This window comes from Cebus imitator, unplaced genomic scaffold, assembly GCF_001604975.1.
Source record: "Cebus imitator isolate Cc_AM_T3 unplaced genomic scaffold, Cebus_imitator-1.0 Scaffold180, whole genome shotgun sequence".
NCBI lineage: Eukaryota > Metazoa > Chordata > Mammalia > Primates > Cebidae > Cebus > Cebus imitator.
In genome coordinates, this window is record NW_016107495.1 from 259,355 (window position 1) to 283,905 (window position 24,551).

The 24,551-nt window shown below is 49.3% G+C and overlaps 1 protein-coding gene across 8 annotated transcripts in view; it reads right to left on the reverse strand.

The window, feature by feature from the left end:
* The window catches only part of OTOF (otoferlin), a 99,256-nt gene extending 75,259 nt beyond the window's left edge, over positions 1-23,997 (reverse strand). For 4 of the 8 annotated variants that reach the window (XM_037744609.1, XM_037744614.1, XM_037744610.1 and 1 more), the window contains exons 1-2: positions 23,694-23,997; positions 2,386-2,444 (exon numbers count right to left, since the gene is read on the reverse strand). In XM_037744609.1, coding sequence (XP_037600537.1) covers positions 2,386-2,444; positions 23,694-23,772 — 138 coding nt within the window. In that variant the 5' untranslated portion in view covers positions 23,773-23,997. The remainder of the gene's footprint in view (positions 1-2,385; positions 2,445-23,693) is intronic. The other 4 variants (XM_017545538.2, XM_017545540.2, XM_037744611.1 and 1 more) reach the window with 2 other exon arrangements.
* Positions 23,998-24,551: the final 554 nt, after the last annotated feature.

Consider the following 24,551-nt stretch of genomic DNA (forward strand, 5'->3'; position numbering starts at 1 on the left):
CTGGCTTCTGCCCGACTCCAGTCTCTCCACACTGACTCTGGCTACCCCATTCCTAAGCTCCCATATGAATCATCACGGACTTTTGAGCCCAGGTTCCTCCCTCTAGGGTGTCTCAAGCCCAGCCCGACATGCATGAGATACTCAGAATGTGGCCCTTGCTCAGGGCTAGCAGAGACAGACTCTCCCTCAAGGCGGGCTTGGCAGAGTTGGGAAGAGGAAGGACACAGTGATTAACTTTGAATGTCATGTATACCTGTGGCTCAGGTGTCCAGGACACTGGGCATGGAAAAGGGTGGCGGTACCCTTGGAAGGGGCATCAGGTTGCCACCTGGCTGGATGCCTGGGCTGACACGTCCCCTGGGAGTCTTGGGAAGAGGGAGTCAGATGCTGTGCCTGGTGGATTTGTGAGCAGAAGCCCAGGAAGTTAGGACTATGGGGAACCGGGCCAGGGTGCTGGCATCTTCCCCCAGCCCGCCCAGTGCCCAGACTGAGGAAATGGGGAGGGGAGGGAACAGGCCAGGTGTGAAATGGGGCAAGCTTGAAGCCTCTATGACAGCTGGCTCAGTGGATGGCCATGGCTCCACTCTCACAATCATCCCTCATTTTTTTCATCATTTCACAGAGACCTTCACGCCCATCACCAACCCCATTTGACAAACATGGTGACAGGCTCAGAAACTGAGGTCATTGTACAGCCAGGAGGGGGAGAAGGTAAGGACAGAAACGTCCTTAGCTCTAGTGATTCACTTTAAATGAGGAACTCGCCTGTCCTGGGTAGCAATGGGAACGTGCCCATAGGGAGGTAGTGGCAGCTGTGCCCTGCAGTGGTTGGGGAGGGCATGGCGTTGAGCAGCAGTGGTTGATGGCTGCACCTGAGCTTGAGTTAGGAACAAGGTTTTGCTCCCTGTGTCTCCAGCTCTGGGTCGAGGACACAGCCACACCGTGTGACCGGGTTTCAGGGGGAGGGGTAGACAGCTGGTGCCAAGTGTCAGCCTGGTGGCTGCTCCGTCAAACCCCAGCAGCCAGCCTCAAGAGGCAGAGTCTGTCATGAGGCTCTTCCCAGCCCCCACAGAGCCAGACGGGAAGCCAAGCCTGGGCGAGAGCGGGTACACTATTCGAGGGTCATGACAGAGCTTCCAGTTTGTGCCAAGATGGTGAGGGCGGACTGCTGGTCCTCACCCCAAAGTCAACCCTGGAGAAACTACAGCAACCAGAGGGGAATATAGATCCTGGAAGCCGCAAACAAATAGGTAAAAGAATGTGAGGAGGCTGGGTGTGGTGGTTCACACCTGTAATCCCAGCACTTTGGAAGGCTGAGGTGGGTGGATCATTTGAAGGCAGGAGTTCAAGACCAGCCTGGTCAACACGGTGAAACCCCATCTCTACTAAAAATACAAAAATTAGCTGGATGTGGTGGTGGGTGGTGACTGTAATCCCAGCTACCTGGGAGAGTGAGGCAGGAGAATGGCTTGAACCCGGGAAGTGGAGGCTGCAGTGGGCGGAGATCGCACCACTGCACTCCAGCCTGGGCAGCAAAAGTGAAACTGTCTCAAAAAAAGAAAAAAAAAAAATTGTGAGGTGGCCGAGGAGGCCCCAAGCTGCTTGAACTGGTGTGTGTGTGGGGACTGGGGCTTCCAGCCAGGCCAGGTGCCGAGGGGATGGCAGGGAGAGGGATGCTTTGTAAGTCCTCTCGCTGCTCCCAGGCACTCCCGTGGGAGGCTGTCGCCTACTCCTTTGCTGATAAATTTGTGACAGCAGCCCGGCTGGAGTGAGGATTGAGAAGAATCATTGTCAATAGACCAGCAGCTCACGTCTTTTCTCACGGACTCCCAAAGCTGTTGCTGGAAATCCAGACTGTCTTCCCTTCCCCATGGTTCCCCTAAAGATGTGGAGATGGAGCCCTGACTCAGGTGGGTGATTAACACTGTCTCCCTGAGGACTCCCACCTCAGCGCCCATGCCTGCCCTGCTCTCCAACCCTGGGGACTGACACAGACCGGCCTTTGCGACATCCCCAACACTCACCCACCTCGTTGGGCCCTCAGCTGGCAGCTCACATTCAGGTCTACAGCACCTGTGGGCTCGTTCTCCACAGGGAGTAACAGGCCCAGACCCGGCAGGGCCACCGAGGAATGCCAGGCTGCTGCCCCCGTGTCATTTGCAAACGGGCCTCGCCTGTGCAGAGGTTTCTGGGGGCAGTATGAGGGGGGTTCCTACACACCCTCCTCACCACCTCTTTCAGGAAGCAGCTGAGACGTGAGGGGCTTGGACCAGGCCGGCTCCTGGGACTAGGGGCCAGTATGTTCCCCCAAGAGGCAGCAACGCTGCTCGTCCCCCTCTGGGCTCAGGGCTGAGGGCTGAGGGTGGGGGGTCTTGGGCCTCCTACCTCATCGAAGTCAGCCACATCCTCGCAGTTCTCAAGGACCCGGGAGTAGAAGGATTGTCCTGTGGGGAAAGAGGAAATAAATTCGAGGGTCAGACCAGTCTAGATGACAAGCATGGGGTCAGACGTGTCCAGATGATGAGCGTGGGGTCAGACCTCCTCAGCCTGGGAGTCGTCCTAACAGCATCCGACTTGTCGTGCAACGTGGGACAGCGTGCATAACTCTCCCAGGGTGAGGCCAGTCCCCTGCAGCTTCTTCTCTGACCCTCTCAGCAGCCCTAGGAGGGAGGCGGGTCGAAGGCCGTGAGCTCCATATTAGGAACGGGACTGCCACAGCACAGAAGGCCCAGGCTGGTCAGTGTGGCTGTGGGAGTGGCCCCCAGCTGCTCTTCACCACGCTGCTGCTCCAGTGGCTCTCTCAGCCTCCTCTGCAGCCTCCCCAGCTCTGCCAGTGGCCCCGGGCCTTGCTGCCCCCAGCAGAGGACTAGTCTGGAGGGCAAGGGCCCTGCCTGCCGACAGGGGTCTGTGAAGCCCAGCCTCCTTCTGTGACCCTGTCTGCAGCCACCCCAGGGGCTCCTGCCCAAACAGCAAGTCAGATCCCAGACAGCCATCCCCCATGGGCCCGAGGCCTTCCCCTTCCGCCACTGTCATGGTTCGTCTTCCTGTCAGCCTTAGCAGTGAAGAGGGTCTCCAGCAGTTTCCTCCTGGGCTCTGTTCCTGCCACCACTTTCCCCACTGACAGGGGAAGTAGACAGTGTGTGAGATGGCTACGCATTGTCCCAGGCTCCCCTGTCCATACGCCACCCAGTAGGGTGCATCGGGAGGACGGAGGTAAAGCTGCCCTCCTTGCTAGTCCAGCTGGAACTGGCCCCAGGCATGGGGAGAAATAAGTCAGGAGAGAATCGAGGGCAGGTTGAGGGGGCTCTAGTGTGTGGGAAACACCAGCGAGTTCAGCTCACTTTGAGAAATAGCCGCTGGGGTCTCTGATGTTCCAGGCCATGTCCTGGGCCTTGGGATAGAGGATGGACCAGGGACAAGTGTACTGGCTCCCCCGCTGCAGGGAGCTGATGGTCTAGAAGGGAGGCCAGGAGCCAACAGGGCACCAGTGCAAGGGCAACACCATTACTATTATTTTTTTTTTTTTTTGAGATGAGTCTCACTTTGTCCCCAGACTGCAGTACAGTGGCACGATCTCAGCTCACTGCAACCTCAGCCTCCCAAGTAGGTGGGATTGCAGGCACCTGCCACCACATCTGGCTAATTTTTGTATTTTTAGTAGAGACAGGTTTTCACCATGATGACCAGGCTGGTCTTGAACTCCTGACCTCAGATGATCCGCCCACCTCGGCCTCCCAAAGTACTGGGATTACAGGCGTGAGCCACTGCACACGGCCTCCAGTGCAACACCATTCAGTACATGCGCCAAGGTGCAATTTTGCACAAGAAACAGACATGATGCAGAGAAGGGAGGATAAATACTGTTTTAGGGATGGGATGGAACCACAAGAGAAGGGGTTGTCATTTCTGTGAGGAGATAGGATGTGTTAAAAAAAAAAAAAGTTGTTACTTAGAATTATTATCCTCTGTCAATTCCACACCAAGGGAAAAAGGGCAGCATCTATAATAGAGTTCCATTAATTAAAAAAAAAACCCACCCAAATTATGTGCATCTATTTCTTATATGAATAGACAAACATCTCCAACCATCGAAAGTGGTTACCCTGGGGAGGGAGAGTGAGAAGATACTGAAAGCAGCATACTTTGATGTGAGCCACCGTGCCTGGCTGAAAGACAAAAATATATACATGTGAATTTGAATTTGTTTTTCAGTGACCATCTTTGATTTTTATAACTGAAAGACAAATACCCTTTTTGTTTGTTTGTTTTGAGACGGAGTCTTGCTCTGTTACCCAGGCTGGAGTGCAATGGTGCAATCTCGGCTCACTACAACCTCCACCTCCCAGGGTTCAAATGATTCTCCTGCCTCAGCTTCCTGGCTAGCTGGAAATACAGGCATGTGCCACTGTGCCTAGCTAATATTTTTATTTTTAGTAGAGATGGGGTTTCACCATGTTGGCCAGGCTGGTCTCGAACTTCTGGCCTCAAGTGATCTGCCCATCTCGGCCTCCCAAAGTGCTGAGATTACAGGCATGAGCCACAGCACACAGCAAAAAGACAAATACCTTTAAATCTCCACCAGCATAAACCACTTCATTGAAGGGCTGTCTCCAGGTTGAAGCCAGTCCTATTTGGGATTTAGTTTGGGTTGTCACTAATGGAACCCACGGCATGGGGGGAGCGGACTGTGCTCCTCTTCCTACAGAAAACCCAGGAGACCAGGCTAGAGTGGCACCAAGCTAAGGAGGTATTAGAGGGATCAGAGCTCCTCTGAACCTTCCCTGTGATGCTGGGAGCTTGGCGAGGAAGGGGGCTCAGCAAAGCAGGCTTGTTCCCTCCAGGAAGTGACCTCTCTCCTCTGGTGTGGGTGGCCTCATCTCTACAGGAAGAGCTCTCCAGGGTCCTAGCAGCTTTCATGACCCAGGAGCTAGTCCTAGCTCAATGCAGAGCTCCCCTCTGACAAGGAGGGCAGGATGGGGGTGGGGGCGGGGGGACAGTGGTGGCGTGTTAATGTCAGATCCACTGAAACGAAGAGAGTGGATGCACTGCGGAAGGGTGTGTGTCTGTCTGTGTGTTTTAGCGTAGGGGCATGTGGGGAAAGGGCTGGCTGCATCTGAGATAAGGAGGAAAAAGCCATAAAGCAGAAGCTATCTACGCAGAAGAGATGTGAAATAAACAAGATGGGAAAGGAAGAATCTTTAGCACTAACAAGGGACAAAAAAAAGAAAAAAAAATCAACAAGAAATATCTCAACAACAAGCCCCCCACCCCCCGCCACCCAGCAACCAAGGGAGGAGAGGGAAAGTGTCTGAGGTTTAAGCTTTCAATTTTTCCCACAAGTAACACACAATATAAATTGAGAATCAGGTGAGCAGGTTTGTGCACGGGGGCTTCCCCTAAAGACCTGCTGCTCTGAATAATCAAAGACCTTTTCATCCTAGAAGATTTTAATGAGCCTTGGATATAGCTGTCCTCTAAGGTCTCTTGGAGTGAAAAACAGAGCAACCCAGCTGAGGATTAGGAGAGGGTAGGGAGCGGCCCTGCTCCAAGGTGGTGTCAGATTCAAATGTGCATGAAGCACTGAGGCTCAAGCCCTCCTCTGCTTGTGCATTTCCCCATAGCTTTGCTAGAGAGGAAGTAAAATACGTGAAATTAGCCACTGCAGAATTTATACATCAGGGCTCTGCTTTGAAATGTGGTAAAACCTCATTGATTTAGGCCCTGGGGATTTAGAGATGGTGAATATTCTCAAACAGGATGAGCTAAATTTACCTCTAGATATTCTTTTTTAAAAAAGGTTTGCTGAAACACATCAATCATACAGAAAGAGTGGAAAGGCCAACTTATTAAGAAAACGAAACGTCCTTCAGCATTTTTGGAAAGCCATTTCAGGAGGGCATGTACAAACAGTGACTGGCAGTATTCAAGTGGTTCTGTTCTGTTCACTGGAGCGGAGCCAGGGACCTCCATCATCCGTTCCAAGTGATCAAGGGAATGACTAACCCATCTCTTGTTTCAAGTTCATTTCCACCTAACATCTCTTTGTTCCATGTCAGTCTTGTTGACATTCCAGCTTCATTTTAAATGGCTTTCAGACAAAACCATTAAAAAATCCCAACATCCAATCACCTTTCTTGCCACAGGGAAGATGGAGAATAAAGCTTGAAAGAAAATAGCTTCTTCCTTGCATGGAGAGGCTGTTGTGGATGGAGTGAGAAGGAGGTTAGATGGGGAAAATAGAACAGCATCCTCCTTCCTTCTGAGGCAGCTGCTCCTGGGATAGCTGAGCTGTTTGGTCTGAAATAAACTCCTCCCTGAGTCAATAGATGGAGTATGAATAGCAGAGTCTGTGCTCAAAGTGTAACAAGTGCGTGGCATTGAATATACCCATTTCTCCATTCACCATTTAAAAATATCCACACTGCAGCTACCCTCGTAAATGAAGACGAGCTCAGCGCTTGTTTCAGAAGCAGGGTGGCACGCTGGTCTTTCATGGGACATGATTTAAGGGGACAAAATGTTCCATCAGCACAAAATAGCTCCCTCTTCCAGACAGCTTACCCTGCTAGGGCCATGCCTCTGAGAAAAGGCAGATGTGCAGGGACACGGCTGCCAGCCCATGTGCGTTCATTCATTTCCACAGGCGACCAGAGCTTTCTTGCTCCTGGCTTGTGTGCCATTTGGCCTTCACAGAGGGGAGTTGTACGAAGATCATTCAAATCTGGATGATGCCTTTAGGAGAGTATTACGATCCAGAGGGAGATGTGTCAGATGTGGAAAATTCTGCCAATTATATAAGGCAGAATTTTGTCATTGGCATGCAAAAAGTGTAAACAAAGTGAGAACACAGGAAAAGGAGCAATGACTCTCAATGTAGCAGATTAAGGAGGCGTTGCAGAAGCACGGACATTGACACTAGAAGACAAGAACTCTGGGTATTGAGAGAGACTGGGGAGCAAGGAGAAGGAGGGAAATGCAGGCAGAGAGAACAGCGTAAGAAAATGTTTGAAAGTGTGGAGCACAGAATGAAGCCCCAAGGAGCTGGACACAGGACAGGGGAGTCCCCATGGTGAAGGGAAAAGTGAAAATGGCCTGCCCTCAAGGAGCAGCCTGTGGAAGCAAGACTGGAGAGCGGCTGGGGTCCCAAGAGGGCAGGGGGTGAGATGGTAGGCTATCCAAAGGGGAAGAAGAAGGTCCTAAGGCTGTTTTTCAAGGACGTCATGACTCTTCCAGGACCCAGCCCACTGGCCTGTCTCCCAGCAGTGCCTGCCATTGCTGTTGCCCTATGGGAACTGAGAAACAGTAAAACTCTGCTCGTGACTCAGACCTGGTGCTGCTATTTTCTCATGTTGTTTGAAATCAGTAAAGCCTTGTACGTACTGCCTGGGATGGGCTGTACAGAGCTCAGCAAGCAGCCCCGTCCCCTCCCGTGACGTTCCCATGTCCTGGCGTCTCCTCTTCCTCCCTTCCTCTCTTCCTCCACAGCAGCTCTCTGAGTGGTGGCCCTGCTGTATTCTCTCTCTCCCCACTTCAGATCAATCTGTTCCTTTTGAAGGCCAGCTACTCCCATGGAACACCAGGAAGTAGGGTCCAGTTACTGCTTCATGTGGGAAAAGGAGCCAGGCCCTCTCAGGTGTGGAGCCTGGCACACTGGCCCATGGGCTGAGGGCCGGGGAGCTGGTCGCCGGGGAGCTGGTCATCCAATCCCTTGGGGTCTCAGAGTTACCACCTGTAAACTGGGGGTCATTATCCCAGACCAGCCCATGTCCTGGGGCCATCACGAGGATGACAAGAGACTGTTATGGGAAAGTCTAATCAAAGCATCAAGTCCCTTACAACCACAAGGGCATAGGATAGAGGTTAAGGTTCTTGGGCCAGAGTCCTTGAGTTCAAATCCCAACTACCTCTTCCTAGTTTGGGTGCCCTGGATGAAGCTAATTAACTTGACTTTGCCCTCATTTCCTCATCCTTAAAATAAAGGAAATGATAATGCTTAGAACAGCATCTGGTGCAGCTTACCCTTCGATAAGAAATAGCTATTATCAGTCTACTAAAGAGTCTTGTTTCTCCTTTATTTTTTTGAGATGGAGTCTTGCTCTGTCACCTGGTCTAGAGTACAGTGGCGTGATCTCCACTCACTGCAGCCTCCACCTCCTGGGTTCAAGTGATTCTCCTGCTTCAGCCTCCCAAGTAGCTGGGATTACAGGTGTGCCTGGCTGCCTTTTTTTGTATTTTTAGCAGAGACAGGGTTTCATCATCTGGCCAGGCTGGTTTCAAACTCCTGACTTCAAGTGATCCTCCCACCTCGGCCTCCAAAAGCGTTAGGATTACAGGCGTGAGCTATGGCGCTCAGATCACTTCTCCTTTAGACCTTTAAGTTATATGCTAAATATAAAAATGGCCTCTTCTATTATGAATCACATTTATAGCTTATTTTTAGTAGCATGTAATCAGAAATAATTTTTACCCTCATCTTATATAATGTTTTTCAAGTTTTAGGTATTTTAGGTGTGATTCTCTTTTCTTTTTTCAAAACTAGGTGAAACTTACATTCATGGATCTTAAGTGTAAAATTCAATGAGTTTCAATAAATGCATATTCCTGTGTAACTGCTACACGGTCAAGACACAGAACATTTCCATTTGCTCCACGTGTTCTCTTGTATCTCTTTCCCGTCAATTTCTAGCCCCCTGGTAACCAGTGTCCTGATTTCTAGCACCAAAGATAATCACTTTTGCCTGTTTTGAGCTTCATATAAATGGTGTCTTACAGAATGTACTTTTTGTGTGTCTGGCATCTTTTGGTCAATGTACTGTTTTTGTGATTCATCCATGTTGTTGCATATATAAGTAATGTGTTGATTTTTGTCGTAGAGTGATAGTCTGTTGTATGCATATACCACAACTTGTTGATCCATTTCTCTGTTGATGATGTAAACTTGTGGGTTGCTTCCAGGGTTGGCCTATATGAGTCAAGTTACTATGAACATTCATGTGAGTCTTTCTGTGGAAATATAATTTTATTTCTCTTTGGGAAATTCCTAGGAACAAAATGCTTATGTCACAGGGTAGGTTCCCTTAGCTTTATAAGAAATTGCCAAATAGTTTTCCAAAGGGATTGTTTCATTTCACACTCTTGTTTGTTTGTTTGTTTGTTTGAGATGGAGTCTTGCTCTGTCACCAGGCTGGAGTGCAATGGCACGATCTTGGCTCACTGCAACCTCCACCTCCTGGGTTCAAGCAATTCTTCTGCCTCAGCCTCCCAAGTAGCTGGGACTACAGGCACACGCCACCACACCCAACTAATTATTGTATTTTTAGTAGAGACGAGGTTTCACCATGTTGTTCAGGCTGCTCTCGAACTCCTGACCTCAAGTGATCCACCCGCCTTGGCCTCCCAAAGTGCTGGGATTACAGCCATAAGCCATTGGACCTGGCCTCATTTCACACTCTTATAAGCAATGTAAAAAAAGTTTCAGGTGTTCCACATCCTCATCAACATTTGATTACTGTCAGACTTTTACATTTTAGTCATTTTAGAGTATGTGAAATAGTATCTCTTTGTAATTCTGAGTTTCATTTCTCATGACTTAAGATGTTGATCACATTTTCATATTTTTATTGGTCATATGTCTGTCTTATTCTATGGAGTGTCTGTTCAAGTCTTTTGCCTATTTAAAAAATGTCATCATTTGTCTTATTATCATTGACTTATAGGGGTTCTTTATACATTCTGGCTACAAGTCCTTTGTCAGATAATGTTTTCATCCTGTGTGTGACCTGCCTCCTCATGCCTTCTTAAATGTGAATTTTTTATGAATAGGAGTTTTCAATTTTTTTTACTCTGTGACTAGCCAAAGAGAGTTTCTAATTTTTAAGAAATGCAAGTTTTTAGTGAATTTTTTATCTTTAGTGCTTCAAATTTTTTCTTTAAGAAACCTTTTCCTAACCCAAGAATATAACAAAGATGTTCTATATTTTCTTCTAGAAGCTTGTCGTTTTTAAAATATTTAAATCTATAATCTATCTTAAATTAATTTTTGTGGGTGGTATGAGGTAGGAGTTTGAAGTTCATTTTTTCTCTGTAAAGATATCTACTTATAGATATCCAACACCTTTATTCAAAATCAATTGATTTTATATGTATAGGGTTTATTTCTGGACACTGTATTCTGTTACATTGGTCTATATATCTACTCTTAAACCAATGCCACACTGTCTTGATTCCTTTAACTTTATAGTTAGACTTATAATTAAATAGAGTTGACCCTTGAACAACACAGGGATTGGAGTACTGGCGCCTCATATAGTTGAAAAGCTGTGTATAACTCTTGATTCCCCAAAAACTTAGCTATTAATAGGCTGCTGTTACCCAGAAGCCTTAATGATAACATAAACAACCAATTAACACATATTTTGTACGTGTATTAGGTACTGTATTTTTATAATAAAGAAATCTAGAGAAAAGAAAATGTTATTAAAAAAAAAAAAAGATAAGGAAGAGAAAATATGGCCAGGTGCAGTGGCTCACAGCTGTAATCCTAGCACTTTGGGAGGCCAAGGTCGGGGGATTACTTGAGGTCAGGAGTTTGAGACCAGCCTGACCAACATGGTAAAACCGCATCTCTACTAAAAATACAAAAAGTAGCTGGGCGTGGTGGTGTATGCCTGTAATCCCAGCTACTTGGGAGGCTGAGGCAGGAGAGTCGCTTGAACCCAGGAGGCAGAGGTTGCAGTGAGCTGAAATCACACTGTTGCACGCCAGCCTGGGCAACAAGAGCGAAACTCCGTCTCAAAAAAAGAAAAAGAAAATATATTCACTATTCATTAGGTGGAAGTGGATCATCATAAAGGTCTTCAGCCTCATGATCTTCATGTTGAGGAGGCTGAGGGAGGGGAGAGGTTGGTCTGTCTCAGGGGTGGGGGAGGTGAGTAGAAAATTCACGTATAAGTGGACCCGTGCAGTTCAAATCCATGTTGTTCAGGGGTCAGCTGTCGTTTGAACCCTCCAATTCTCTTCTCCATTTTCAAGGTTGCTTTAGCTATTCTAGATCACTTACATGTCCATATAAATTTTAAAATAGTTTTCAATTTCTACAAAATAGCCTGTTGTGATTTTTATCAGGATTTCATTCAGTCTATAGATTATTTTGTGGAGAATTGTCATCTTAACAATTCTGAATCTTCCAGTCCATAAACATAATCTAATTTCTACATGTTTGGGTTTTTAAAAAATTTCACTCAGCATTCTGTTCTGTTTTGTTTTTAGGGTGGAAGTCTTTCATGTCTTTGGTGAAATTTATTTTCCCATGTATTAATCTTATATCCTGAAAACTTGTTAAATTCACTCACTAATTGTACTAGCTTTTTAATAGATTCCTTAGGATTTTCCACATAACCAATCAGGTCTTCTGTGAAAAAAGGTAGTTTTAACTCTCCCTTTCCGACCTGTCTGAGCTGTGTTTTTCCTGCCACCTTGCACTGGCTGGAATTCTAGCACAGGGTTGAATAGAAGCGGTGAGAGTAGGTAACTTTGCCTGACTCATGATCTTAATGTTCGATATTTCTGAATTAAGTATACCGTTAGCCAGATGTGTTTTGTAGTTGTCCTATATGAGATTGAAGAAGCTCCTTCTATTGGTAGTTTGCTGAGAATTATTATCATGAATGGTTACTGAATTTTGTCAAATGCATTTTCTGCATCTGTTGCTATAGTCATGATTTTTTTTCTTTGCTGGGTTAATATGGTGAAATATTTTGATTTTCTAATTTACAATTAGAAAATCATTCTAATCTTGCATTCTTGGGATAATACTCACTTGTCATGATGTATTATCCTTTTCATATATTGCTATTCAGTTGGCTAATATTTTGTTAAGGATTTTTTACACCTGTGTTCATGGGAGATATTGGGCTGTAATTTTCTTTTTGTGTAAAGTCTTTGTCAGGTTTTGATAACATAAAATGAATTGAGACGTGTTCTTCCTTCTCTATTTTCTGAAAGAGTTTGTGTAAGATTGGTATTACGTTTTCCCTTAAATGATTTTTACAGGCCGGGAGCAGTGGCTCATGCCTGTAATCCCAGCACTTTGGGAGGCCAAGGTGGGCAGATCACTTGAAGTCAGGAGTTTGAGACCAGCCTGGCCAACATGGTAAAGCCCTGTCTCTACTAAAAATTAGCCAGGTGTGGTGGCAAGCACCTGCAGTCCCAGCTACTCTACTTGGGAGACTGAGGCAGGAGAATCTCTTGAACCCGGGAGGCAGAGGTTGCAATGAGCTGAGATGCACCACTGCACTCCAGCCTGGGCGACAGAGCAAGACTCCATCTCAAAAAAAGGAAAAGAAAAGTTTTCTACAATACAGCAGTGAAAACATCTAGACCTGAAGTTTTCTTTGTAGAAGGAATTTTATTGTAATCATCATCATCATTGTTATTACAAATTTTTCTTTAATAGATATGGAGCCTCTTTAGATTTTCCATTTCTTTTATGTCAGTTTGGTAAATTGTTTCTTAAAGGATTTTTTCATTTTCATCTGAGTTGTAGAATTTATTCAGGTAAGTTATTTATAATATTCCCATATTTTCCTTTTGATGTAATGATATTCCCTCTTTAATTCCTGATACTGGTAATTTGTGTTTTCTTGCTTTATTTTCTTGGTAAGTCTTGCTAGGGTTTATCTATTTTATTAATGTTTTCAAAGAACCAACTTTTGGCTTTGTTAAATTTCTCTGTTGTCTATTTTCTATTTCCTTCCTTTTTTACTCTCCTTGGGTTTAATTTGGTGGGGTGTGTTTGATTTTTATTTATTGAAATGTAATTCACATTCCATAACATTCATCCTTCTAAAATGTACAGTTCATAGTTTTTAGCATATTCCTAAGGTTGTGTACCCATCACCGCTATATAATTCCATCACCCTGGAAGAAGACTCCATACCCATGAGCAGTCACCCCATTCTCCCTCCCCACAGACCTTGATAACCACAAAACAACTCTCTGTCTGTATGGATTTGCCTGTTCTGAATATTTCATGTACATTCATGCACCACATAACACTATTTCGGTCAACGACGTCTTGCATATACAACAGTGGTCCCATAAGATTATAATATTGTATTTACTGTACCTTTTCTATGTTTAGATACACAAATATTTACCATTGTATTATAATTGCCTATGGTATTGAGTACAGTTACATTCTGTCCACATTGGTGGCTGAGGAGCAGTAGGCCATACCATATAGCCTAGGTATGTGGTTGACGATATACACACACACACACACACACACAGAGAGAGACACACACACACACACAAACCATCTAGGTTTGTGTTAGTACACTACATGATGTTCACACAATGACAGAATCGCTTTAGGATGTGTTTCTCAGCATGTATACTCCTATCATTAAGTGATGCCTGACTGTAAATGAGATTATACAATATGTGGTCTTTTGTGTCTGGCTTCTTTCATTAAGTATAATGTTTTCAAGATTTGGGTTGAATTTACTTTTCTTTTAGTAGCTTTTTTGAAACAGAGTATTGCTCTGTCACCAGGCTAGAGTGCAATGGCACAATCTCAGCTCACTGCAACCTCTGCCTCCAGGGTTCAACCGATTCTCCCGCCTCAGCCTCCCGAGTAGCTGGGACTACAGGTGCCCTACACCATGCCCAGCTAGTGTTTGTATTTTTAGTAGAGACGGGTTTTCACCATGTTGGCCAGGCTGGTCTCAAACTCCTGACCTCAGGATCTGCCCGCCTTGACCTCCCAAAGTGTTGGGATTACAGGCGTGAGCCACCGCACCTGGCCTCTTTTGGTATTTTTTTAAGGCAGAAACCCAGATTACAATTTTACACTTTTCTTCTTTCCTACTATAAGTACTTAAAATGATAAATGTTAATATGTTGTATTTTCATTATAATTCAGTTTAAAATGTTTGATGAGTTCTCTTTTATTTTCTTCTTTGACCATAGGTTAAGAAGGGTATTAATTTACAAATATTTGGAACTTTCAAAGATATCCTCCTGTTGTTGATTTTTAGTTGATTCCACTATAGTCAAAGAACATGCTTTATAAGATGTTTAGTCTTTTGAAATGTATTGAGACTCGTCTAATTGCCCAGCATATGGTCTGTCTTGGCGAGTGTTCTATGTGCATTTAAGAAGAATGCATATTTTTCAGTTTTGGATGTGTAATGTTCTGGAAATGACAGTTACGTCAAGGTGGTTGACAGTGGTGTGATTTTTCTGTCTAGTTGTTTGTGATTATCTCTGGTAATAACACTTTTTTTCCCCATGAGGAACACATCTTCAATTTTATAATGACAGTTGATGGCATGGTAGAAGAAAGAAATTCAATTCAAAGAGTTGTCCAAGAAAGCAGCGATTCCTCACATTTCTCACATAGTGTACTCTCCGAAAATCACCAGTGACTCACAGAGCCAGACTTGGGATGCTATAGAGTCCCTGGGTCTCTTGCTGGAGAAGGTTACCCCTTCACTTTCCCCATTTCTCCGTTAAATGCAGGCCTCATGGAACTATAACCCTTTATTTTCCACAAATTGTACTCCAATGTCATTTCTGCCTCCACTCATGTATTTCCCCTCAACCCACCCTGCTAACATCTGGGTTTACACCATGGAAACTTGGGCTTGGGTCAGGGACTCGTCTGAGAGGCAGGGGCAGGGCAGGGATGATAAACCCCCTCTCTGTGGCTCGGCTGGAACCCGTACTTCTTCCACACCCTCACTCAAACTCTGGCTTTGCCCTGCAACTGAGAGTGCTGGTTCCCATTTTTCAGACCCTGGCACTGAGGCAGGGAGGGCCTGTGGTGTTTGTCTTTGAGCCTGGGACAGTGCCACCCACACAGTCAACAACTGCTGGGTCTTAAGCTAGTGGTCCCAGTGATCCACAAGTGTGTAGGGTACCCATTCTGTGCCAGGCACTGGGAGTACAATGAGGTATAATGGGAGGGGGACTCTTCTACCCTCTGACAGGGTAAAAATATTGTTGAAACTGCAGCCCTGACTTTATCTTAAACTTTGGTTTAGAAAAAAAGCCAGCGGGTGAACACTGATTTCCAACTCAGCGGATTAGCCCTTCTGCTTTGAAATAAAAGAAAATAAAATAGAAACGAGGACTGTTGAGCCAGCATCTAGTGGGTTGATCATTTCAGACAGAAAGCGGTCAAGTGGTCTAGGGTAAAAATGATCACATGATAGTCCCTGTCTCAGGAGCCTTTTCTGGAACTGCCATGGAGATAAATGGGTCACTGTCTGGTGCTGCCTGGGTGGCAGGCTGCAGGGGCCCTGTTGCTAACTGATCACTGCTCCTGCACCCACAGGTGGTGTTCCTTGCTCCCACTTCTATGCCAGGTCTGTTCTGTGCCATGCTTTGTACTGTCCCTGGGAAAGCAGCCAAGGGGCGTGCCCTCAAGGCATCCACCTGGATGATGACGGCTCCGGGTGTTTTCACCCTGATGTCCTCATGTTTGCCAGAATTCAGGGTGTCAGCAGCTGGCAGGAATCTAGAGAATTGACTAAGGCCCTGTACCCCAAATCCCTGGGTCCGTGGTGTCCCCCCAGGCCACAGTGTACTCTTGTCCTGAGGCCACTTGTCCTGCCCTCTCACTCACTCCGGGATTCCAGCACTGCTCCTTCCTCTCTCATGCCTGCCTACTGGGGCTCTCAGCCCTCTGCCTGCCCTGGGTGCCTCCCCGTCACCCCTGCCCACAGTCCTCACCTCTAGAATCTTCTCTCCAAAACAAGATCTTAGCATCCTATTCTCCTGCTAACAGTGTCTCCAGTGTGACACCAAAGACCCTCCGTGTCTGGCTGCTTCCCCCACCCGCCCTGCCTTCTAGCCTCCCCTCCACCCTCCCCTGATGCATCTCCACACCTGGCCTGGCGCACAGCTGCACTAGTGTTAGCCCCCAGACCCTCTGCCTAGGATGAAGCCTTTCATGGCTTTTTATTTGAGACAGAGTCTCACTCTGTCACCCAGGCTGAAGTACAGTGGCACAATCTTGGCTTACTATAACCTCTGCCTCCTGGGTTCAAGTGATTCTCCTCAGCCTCCTGAGTAGCTGGGATTACAGGCATGTACCACCATGCCTGGCTAATTTTTGTATTTTTAGCAGAGATAGGGTTTCACCATGTTGGCCAGGCAGGTCTCAAACTCCTGGCCTCAAGTGGTCCCCCCCACCCGCCCCCCACCTTGGCCTCCCAAAGTGCTGGGATTACAGGCGTGAGCCACTGCGCTGGGCCCTTTTGTGGCCTTTGTTCCGAGCTGCAATCCTTCAAAGGCTTCTTAAATACCACGGATTCCCCCTGCTCAATACAAACTCCTGACTCACTTCTGGGCTCTGGTGGCCAAGTGGGAACCTGCTCCTACCTCCCTTCCCATCTACCCTTCCTCTATCTTCCTCTAACTGACTCTGGCTCACCTACTGGTGTGGGTTCCTGGCCTCCTGGGCTAAGTGGGTTTCCTCGCCATGAGCTGCCCGGGCACCTGTGCCTTTCTTTCCAGAATGCTCCTCATGATGATAGGTGCAGCAGTCATCTTCCCCCTTTGAGGACGAGAACCACGTCTGTCTCATTACCCCGCCATCCCCCAGTGCCTGGAATAGTGCCTGGCACACAGCTGTCCATCAACAGAACGAGTGAATACATGATTCAATACCTGATTTACAAAACACATTAAAATGAAGCTTCTAATAAATTGGGGAAAAAATTATGACATTGACAATTAGGAAATTGATCACTGCCTGATTAGTTGATAGTACTAAGGAATTGTTATTAATTTCTTTAAAATGACAAAGTATGTGGTATTTCTTCCAGTTCTTATCTTGTATAGCTATGTACTGGATATTTACACATGGAATGGTATGGGGTTTGGGATTTTCTTCAAAGTAATTTGGGGTGGGGAAGTAGGATGGGATGCAAATGAAGCAAAATTGGTCATGAATCCATGGCAGCTGAAATTGGATGGGAGAACATGGGGCCATGAGACTGCTCTCCCCGCTCTTATATATATTTGAGGTTTTTTATATAAAAAATTAAAAAAAAAGATAAGGCCAAGTGCAGTGGCTTACATCTATAATCCCAGCACTTTGGGAGGCTGAAGCAGGCAGATTACTTGAGCCCAGGAGTTCAAGACCAGCCTGGGCAACATGGTGAAACCCCATCTCTACTGAAAATACAAAAATTAGCTGAGCGTGGTAGTGTATGCCTGTAATCTCAGCTACTCAGGAGGCTGAGGTGGGAGCATCATTTGAACCTGGGAAGCTGAGGTTGCAGTGAACCATGATTGTGCCACTGCATTCCAGCCTGGGCAACAGGAAAAAAAAAAAAAAGAGAGAGAAAGAGAGAGACCCAGGGATGGGAGTGTGTGGGAGAGGTGTGGCTTTTGTGTGGTCAGTAAAGATGGCTAAGATAACCAAGACTTCCCAGTTCAGAGAAATGGCTTGCAAGTCTGTTCTTGAGCACACTTCTGGCAGCTTTTTCCTGAGGGCTTTTGCAGCAGAAGACAGTTTTACCATCATTTCCATTACATGAAAACACACTCTTACTTATCAAAGCAGGAGAAGCCTGGGAAATTTTCTGTGTGCTCTGCCTGCTGTTCTCTGGCGTGCAGTGGCTTGCTCTGGGGGAGGGAGGAAGAGAGAACACTCTCTACGTGGGGCTTTAGGCAGAAATTTCCCCCAGGTGTGGTGAGGGGATCTGAGTGTGCTCGAAGAATGGAGGCTGCAGGGAGCATATCTCTTGGGTCTACAGCAAAAGCGTAGGGCTGTGTCCATAGCCAGCCACAGGCTGCCAAGGTCGTCGTAAGGGTCCCCTGCATTGCCGCCTTCAGCAGGGACGATGCCAACCCCACATCTTCCAACAGAGGGGTGCTAGGCTGGACCAGAGCCCATAGGCAGGCCTAGGCATTGAAGGAGCATCTCAGGGATGGGGTCACTGGGCATTCTGCCTCCTTTACCAGGGACGGCAGGTAAGTTTCCAAATAGTAGATATATTTATCATCAAGAGGGAGAGAGCCCTCATTTTTCTTGGGAAAATAAATCTAATGTGGAGTCTGAGGTGGTGCCTGCAGCCAACAGTAAGGGGAAATCTCGTCCCCAGGGCCTCAGCTGCAGCTCCTCCTGCACATTCACTCACCAGGCCCACTGTGCCTTTCCTAGTTGCTCTCCCTCTGCCACTTTCTATAGCCTCTGCTCCAGCTACGTGATGTGGCTTCCTCGTCACAGTACTTGGCTGCAATTCTCCTCTTCCAGCCTCTGGTCTGGTCAGTCCCTCACCCAGAATGACTTCACCTTCCTCCATCACCAATTCCTCACCTCCTGCATCTCCATGGGTGCAGACAGGCACGGATTTTCAAGACCCGGCTTACACACTTCCTCCTCTTGCTCCTCTTCCTGCTAAGGAAGACTTCCCCGGGCTCTGTAGCTCTAAGTAAGCTGTCATCCTCTGAACATTGTTGTGATTTACCCCCACCCCTGAGCATACCGCGGCCCTCCTGTATACTGCCCTCATTTCACCTCTGTGTATATGCATATATATATATATATATATATATATATATATATATATTTTGAGACGGAGTCTTGCTCTGTCGCCAGGCTGGAATGCAGAGGCATGATATCAGCTCACTGCAACCTCCATCTCCTGGGTTCAAGTGATTCTCCTGCCTCAGCTTCCCAAGTAGCTGGGATTACAGGTGTGCACCAACATGCCCAGCTAATTTTAGTATTTTTAGTAGAGACAGGGTTTCACCACGTTGGCCAGGATGGTCTCAATCTCTTGACTTCGTGATCCACCCGCCTCAGCCTCCCAAAGTGCTGGGATTACAGGTGTGAGCCACCGCGCCCCGGTTGTGTATATATTTCTTCTCCTCTGTCAGATGCTGAGCCCCTGCCCCGTCCCCCACCCTGCACCATGTGTAGTCATAGTAAGGCTCGGAAAGAGGCATGAGCCACCATGCCCGGCCCTTTCATGGCCTTTGTTCCTGCCAATGAGCATGATCCTTCAATGGCTTCTTAAATACTACCCATTCCCCAGCTCAATAAAAACTCCTGCCTCACTTCTGGGCTCTAGGGGCCAACTCAGAGCCTGCTCCTACCTCCCTTCCCATCTGCCCTTCCTACTTCCTCTGTCTTCCCCTAACTGACTCTGGCTGACACATGCAATTGCTCTTGCTTCCCACCTATGGGCTGGAGCTGAACTTGCTAATATTTATTAAGCCTCTCTGGAGCCCTGGAAGATTCTCTGGGCTGGGGAAGTTGATAGAGGGAGTAAGAGCCAGGATTCTTAGTTCTTGACTCTTGAGGCTTTTTCCAGTCCCTTGATCCTCCTTGGACAGAAAGTTGTGGGGTGGGAGCTCGCAGTTGGGGAAATGGAACCAAAGAGTGGCAGGGCCACAGTGGAAGAGCTCAGACCCATGACACAGCAAATGCCTCTGAGACAGAAACCATGTCTGATGTCTGTCTTGAAGAGGCTCAAAAGTCAGGGCAGCATTCCAAGGTGTGGCCAGTTTCTAAACTGCAATGTGCCGTGGCAGAGCAGTAGGAAGAATGTGCGTGAAGTGCTGCTAGAAGAGGGGAAGGCTTCATGGAGGCGGTGGCACATGAGCTGGGCCTTGAAGGACGAGCAGAACTAATGGGTGTTCTCTAGGTGGGGGGTGGCAGTCATTCCAGGCAGAAGAAACATGATCAATGTCTCAAGGCTTGGAGGTGTAAAAGGGTGTGGTATCTTTTGGGAATGGCTAGAAGTTGAATGTAGTGGGAACACAGCAGGATGGGAGTCGGGGTTAGGGTGTGAAGAGGAGTAAGAATGAAAAGGCAGAGGGGGCATTGGCCTTGCAAAGCTTTGCGCCAATTCCCAGCCCAGGTGAATTATGTGGAAGCCAGGCCTGGCCTTCAGACGTCCCTGCCTCACACAGAAAATCCCCAAACCGCAGGTTTTGTCAAGAAGGCTTAGGGGATGGAAAGAGAAGGGAGACATCAAGGCTGGCCCGGTCACGTGGTTCCCTGGCAGCCCAGGTCCCCCAGCCTCGGGGCTCAGCACTGGACAGGAGATTGGACTAAAAGAACCTCGAGACCATTCGCCCTGCGTTCCGTGGGTCTGTGGTTGGAAATAGATGCTCCGTGCCGCAAAGAAAAATGATTATCTTCTGCAACAAAGGATCTCTCAGCAAAGCAATTCTTTTTACTCCCTGCAGAAAGAGTACTCCCGTAGCAATCTGTCCACGGAGTACCCTTTTTGCAGAAACCATCTCAGGAGTTGATAAAGGAACATCTGATTCGAATACTTCCTCTCTTTGAGTAGCAACCTGTGGTCAAGACGGCTCCTTCCCAGACAGCCAACTCCTGATTACTCCTGGGAACTGCGGGCCTCTGAGCTAAATGAGGACCACTGTCTCCATCTTGTTAATGGGAAACCCGGCTGAGCCCCGTGGCCTGCAGGCACAATCGAGGCTCACCCAGGACTCTCTACCTCCTGTCTGACCCAATGGGGTTGTAACTCCTGGAGGGCCAGGCCGACCCGTTCACCTCAGGGTCCCAGGCCTGTGCACAGACATCGGCATGTTCAGGAAATGCACAAACAGGGTGGGACCAGCTTAGGAGTGGCCGGGGCAGTAAGAGCTAAGAGCTAGATACAGAGCTGGCTGGGAGCACTGAGCAAGCCTGAGCCTGGGGCCGACTGACCTGAGGGTGGTGGGAGAAGAGGTGGCCACAGGCAAAGCTGGTGCATGCCCAGCCAGATGCAAACAGGGGTCGGGGGTCTGCCTGCCTGGGTTAATGAGGAACATCTTAGTGGAGGCTCCTGCAGAGCAGAGGCCAGGCCCAGCCTGCCTGCTCCTGGCACAGACTGGAACCCCTCAGACACGCTCTCCTCTTCCCTTTATATGTCACACGGGGGCCTCTGCTCACTCCTGGCCTACAGAGGGAGGAAGCTGAGCTGGAGAAAAGATACCTCAGGGGCCGGCAGCTGCTCCCAAGGAGAACGAGAATGATTGACTCACAAACACATAGGCCATTTGGATACTCTTTCCTCAAATTCTTCCATACCTATGGTTCCCTGAAGCAATCTAGTGAAGTGAGTGTTACTATCATGTCCATTTTACAGATGAGGAAACTGAGAGTCAGGCAAAGTAAGTGGCAGAACCCAGGTAGGACCGAGGGCCACGATAGCCCAGCAGGGCTCTTTCCTTAGTGTCCTGGATCTGGATGGCACAGCACAGAAAGGCAAGCCGTATGTCAACCAGCTGCTCTGGCCTACCTGGGGCCACTGCCAATGGGCACAGCTCACGGAGGGCTTCCTCACCCACCCTGACATTAAGCTTCACTCAAAAGGCTTGGGGAACCTGGGGCCAGTGTCTCCCTCTGTGTGTTTGCCAGTTTCTGGCTTTCCCTGCAGAGGACCTGCTTGGCCCCCAGTGGCTGTGTGCCGGGAGAGGCTGTGGAACACTGTAGAGCAGGTCTGATCCCTCTGAGTTGTGGTCAGGGTTGGTCTTTGGGGACGCCTACAGCTGTCAACTGCTGGACACAGCAAGTGAGCAGCTGAGACACCTCTGGTTGTAATAAAGGAACTTTCTGGAAACTGCTTGCCATCTGCCTGTTCCTGCTGCCCGGTGCCCTTCTCCAGGAGCTCTGCCCATGGCCACCTCCTGCCAATGTGGAGCTTGGAAGTGACTTCTCCACTCAGTCTGGAGAGCAGGGGTTGCAAACAGGCTAATTCCTGTGTGGTCAGTGAGGCTGAAGGCCCAGCTCCTTCACTGCTCCAAGGAGGAGATGGGTGTCAGATTGATAAGGTGCTGGCCTCCCGGTGGCCCAGCGAGAGATAAAGAGCTTGCAGGACTGAGCACTCGGGATGAGGTCCTGAGAGCTGGGAGCACTGTGCCTCGGCACCTCTGTGAATGCCACGCACAGTGTTTCACCCCTAAGCCTTGGTTTCTCGGCCTGCAAATGGGCCTGTCTGGTGCAGTCTGGACTGTCCCAGCACAGCCGCAACAGGATGGCAACCTGTAGCTTAACAGCCCCACCCCGTGCTGCCCGTGGGGCTCAGGGCCACATTTCGCAGACGAAAGGACACATTTGCTTTTCTAAAGCCAGCATGAGCCGGCAGGTGGCACACAGAGGAGATGAGGGTGCTGTAGAGAAAGCAGGCACTGGGTTGGGGTGGGAGGCAACAGGCAACCCAGACCCACTGCCTCCCCCCGCCTCCCCCCGCCTCCCCCCGCCTCCCCCCGCCTCCCCCCGCCTCCCCCCGCCTCCCCCCGCCTGACCTCCTCTGGCCAGCAGGGATACTGCCATCACTTCTACCCCTGCCTGTCGCTATGAACACAAGTGCAGTGTGGGCCTCCCAGGGTCTCTGAGGAGGTGCTGTGGGTGCCCCGGGGTTCCTGCTGGAATGTTCTGCCAATGGCTTCTCCCCTCCCTTCCAACAGAGGTTCAGGCACCATGTCCAGCCTGGGCCCCGAGGCTCACTTTGCTCTTCAGAATGGTGGGGTCCTCTCTGCCCCCTCCTCACCTCCTCATCCCCACCCCCACTCTCAGACCCCTCTCTTGGGAGAAGGGTCCACGTCTAGTGAAAAGTACTCCCAACCCCCAGGGCTGGGCAGCAACCACATGGAGAGGCAGAGGTGGGTGGTAAAGGACAGAGTCAGCCTGGCCCTGCCTTTCCCCAGTTAAAATGCTCAGGGGCTCCACTGCCCTCGGGGGCAGGTCCAGCCTCACCTCCTTGCCCTGCCTGGCTCTCCAGCCTCTGCTCCTGCACCTTCTCTGCGCTGTAGACACATAAAGCCTCTTTCAGTTCCAGAGTCTCAGCTCCTCTCTCAGCCCTGAGCACACTGTTCCCTCTGCCTGCCCGGTCCTTACCTCCTCCCCTAGCTCCCTCCTGCTGGGCCCTCGGGTATCAGCTGAGTGTTGCTTCCTCCGGGAATTCTTCCTTGACCACCAGCCACCAGCCTGGGTGAGGGTGCTGCTTCTGTAGCTGGCATGCTGGGCTCACCCCATCCTCTGTCTCACATGCCTGTCCTGCTTGTCCCACACCTGCCCAACATATGCAGGCTCCTTGGGGCCGGGGCTGGGTTGTGCTCGGCTCTGTGTTTCTAGCCCTCTCCTTGGCATACAGTAGACCCTGATAAATAGTCACTGAACACACGAGTGAAAAGGATGGAAAAAGACTTGGCAGAAGATAAGCTGGATGTTCCCAGGGTCCCCACCCATGAATAGATCTAAGAGAAGCCAACAGTGTCCCCCATGATGCTGGGGCCCAAGGAGCTACTGGCTACCTGTTTTCTCCCAGACACCCTGGGAGTCCCAGGCTCCAGACCCAGCCCCTACCCTGTGCTCAAGGAAATCAGCCTGCAGGAGAGGGAGAAAGAGGAGGAGGGGTTCCGGGGTCTCCCTGAGCCCAGTGATGTGATCCTCACTTGTGCCTCCCCAGGCGGAGGGCTCTGCACCCTGCCCAGGCACTGGCATGTTGGCAAGTGCAAGGAGACCCTGATTTTCCAGAAATCACCATGACCAGTCAGTCCCAGGCAAATGGCTACCTGTGAAAAGGCTCGTCACCCCAGCCCCTGCTAGAACTTTTCCCACCCCTCCTCGCAGCCCTGTCCTATCCCCAGCCGCCTCCAGAACATGGGCTGGTCCAGCTGTCAGAGCTGGCGTCCCTCTGAGACAGGGTCTTCCCTACCTCGGAAAGTCACTTTGGCGATCCGGTCGCCCCTGCCCCGCAGCTCCGAGACCGTCTTGAGGTGGACGAGCAGGGCCATGCCAGTGCAGGCTGCCTGGCACCGCCAGGCAAGAGCAGCAGGAAGGAGCTAGCCCGTGGAGTGTGGCTCACACGCCTCTCTCTTCTCTGCCGCCGCCTCCTCCTCCTCTTCCTGACCCCCCTCCAATGCTGCCCACAGAGACCAAGGCAACCAAGCCGAGCTAAGCTGCTCCTGCAGCGACTCACAGAACCTCACAGCCCTGCCAGCCCCCGCCCCTCCAAGTTGTCAGCCCAGCATGTGTGTGTGTGTGTGTGTGTGCGTGTGCGCGTGCGTGTGCACGCAGTGTGCAGCCCGGGAGTGCAGCAGAGTTGGAATTCATTATTCAGCAGCCACCGGCTCCCAGATAAAGCCCTATCCAGCTTCAGGTGTCTTCTCCCAGCTCCTAGAAGGGAAGCTCTGCCCACCACCCCGCAGGGCTCTGCTGCTTCCCTGCTAAGCAAGCCCTGCCACCAGCAGTAGGCAGAGAGGAGTGGGCATGAGCATGGGGGGGTGGGTACAGGGCAGGGGGCACTCCCACCCACAGGGGCACGCTACAAGAAGAAGAGGATGTATTTGCTCACCTGCCCCCGCCTCTTCCCTGATGGAGACTGTGCCCCCAAGAGGCTGGGCCCCAAGCTCTGCCCCAGGATCACTGTTTCTGAATCTCAGGAAGCAGAGAGGCTGGGGCTGCTGCCTGAGGGGAAGCTCAGGACCAGGCCACGCATGATGGAGATGCCTGGTTGTGGAGGCAGCAGAGGCTTATTCTTATGTGCTACCAGGGGCCATGTTTAAGGATCCAG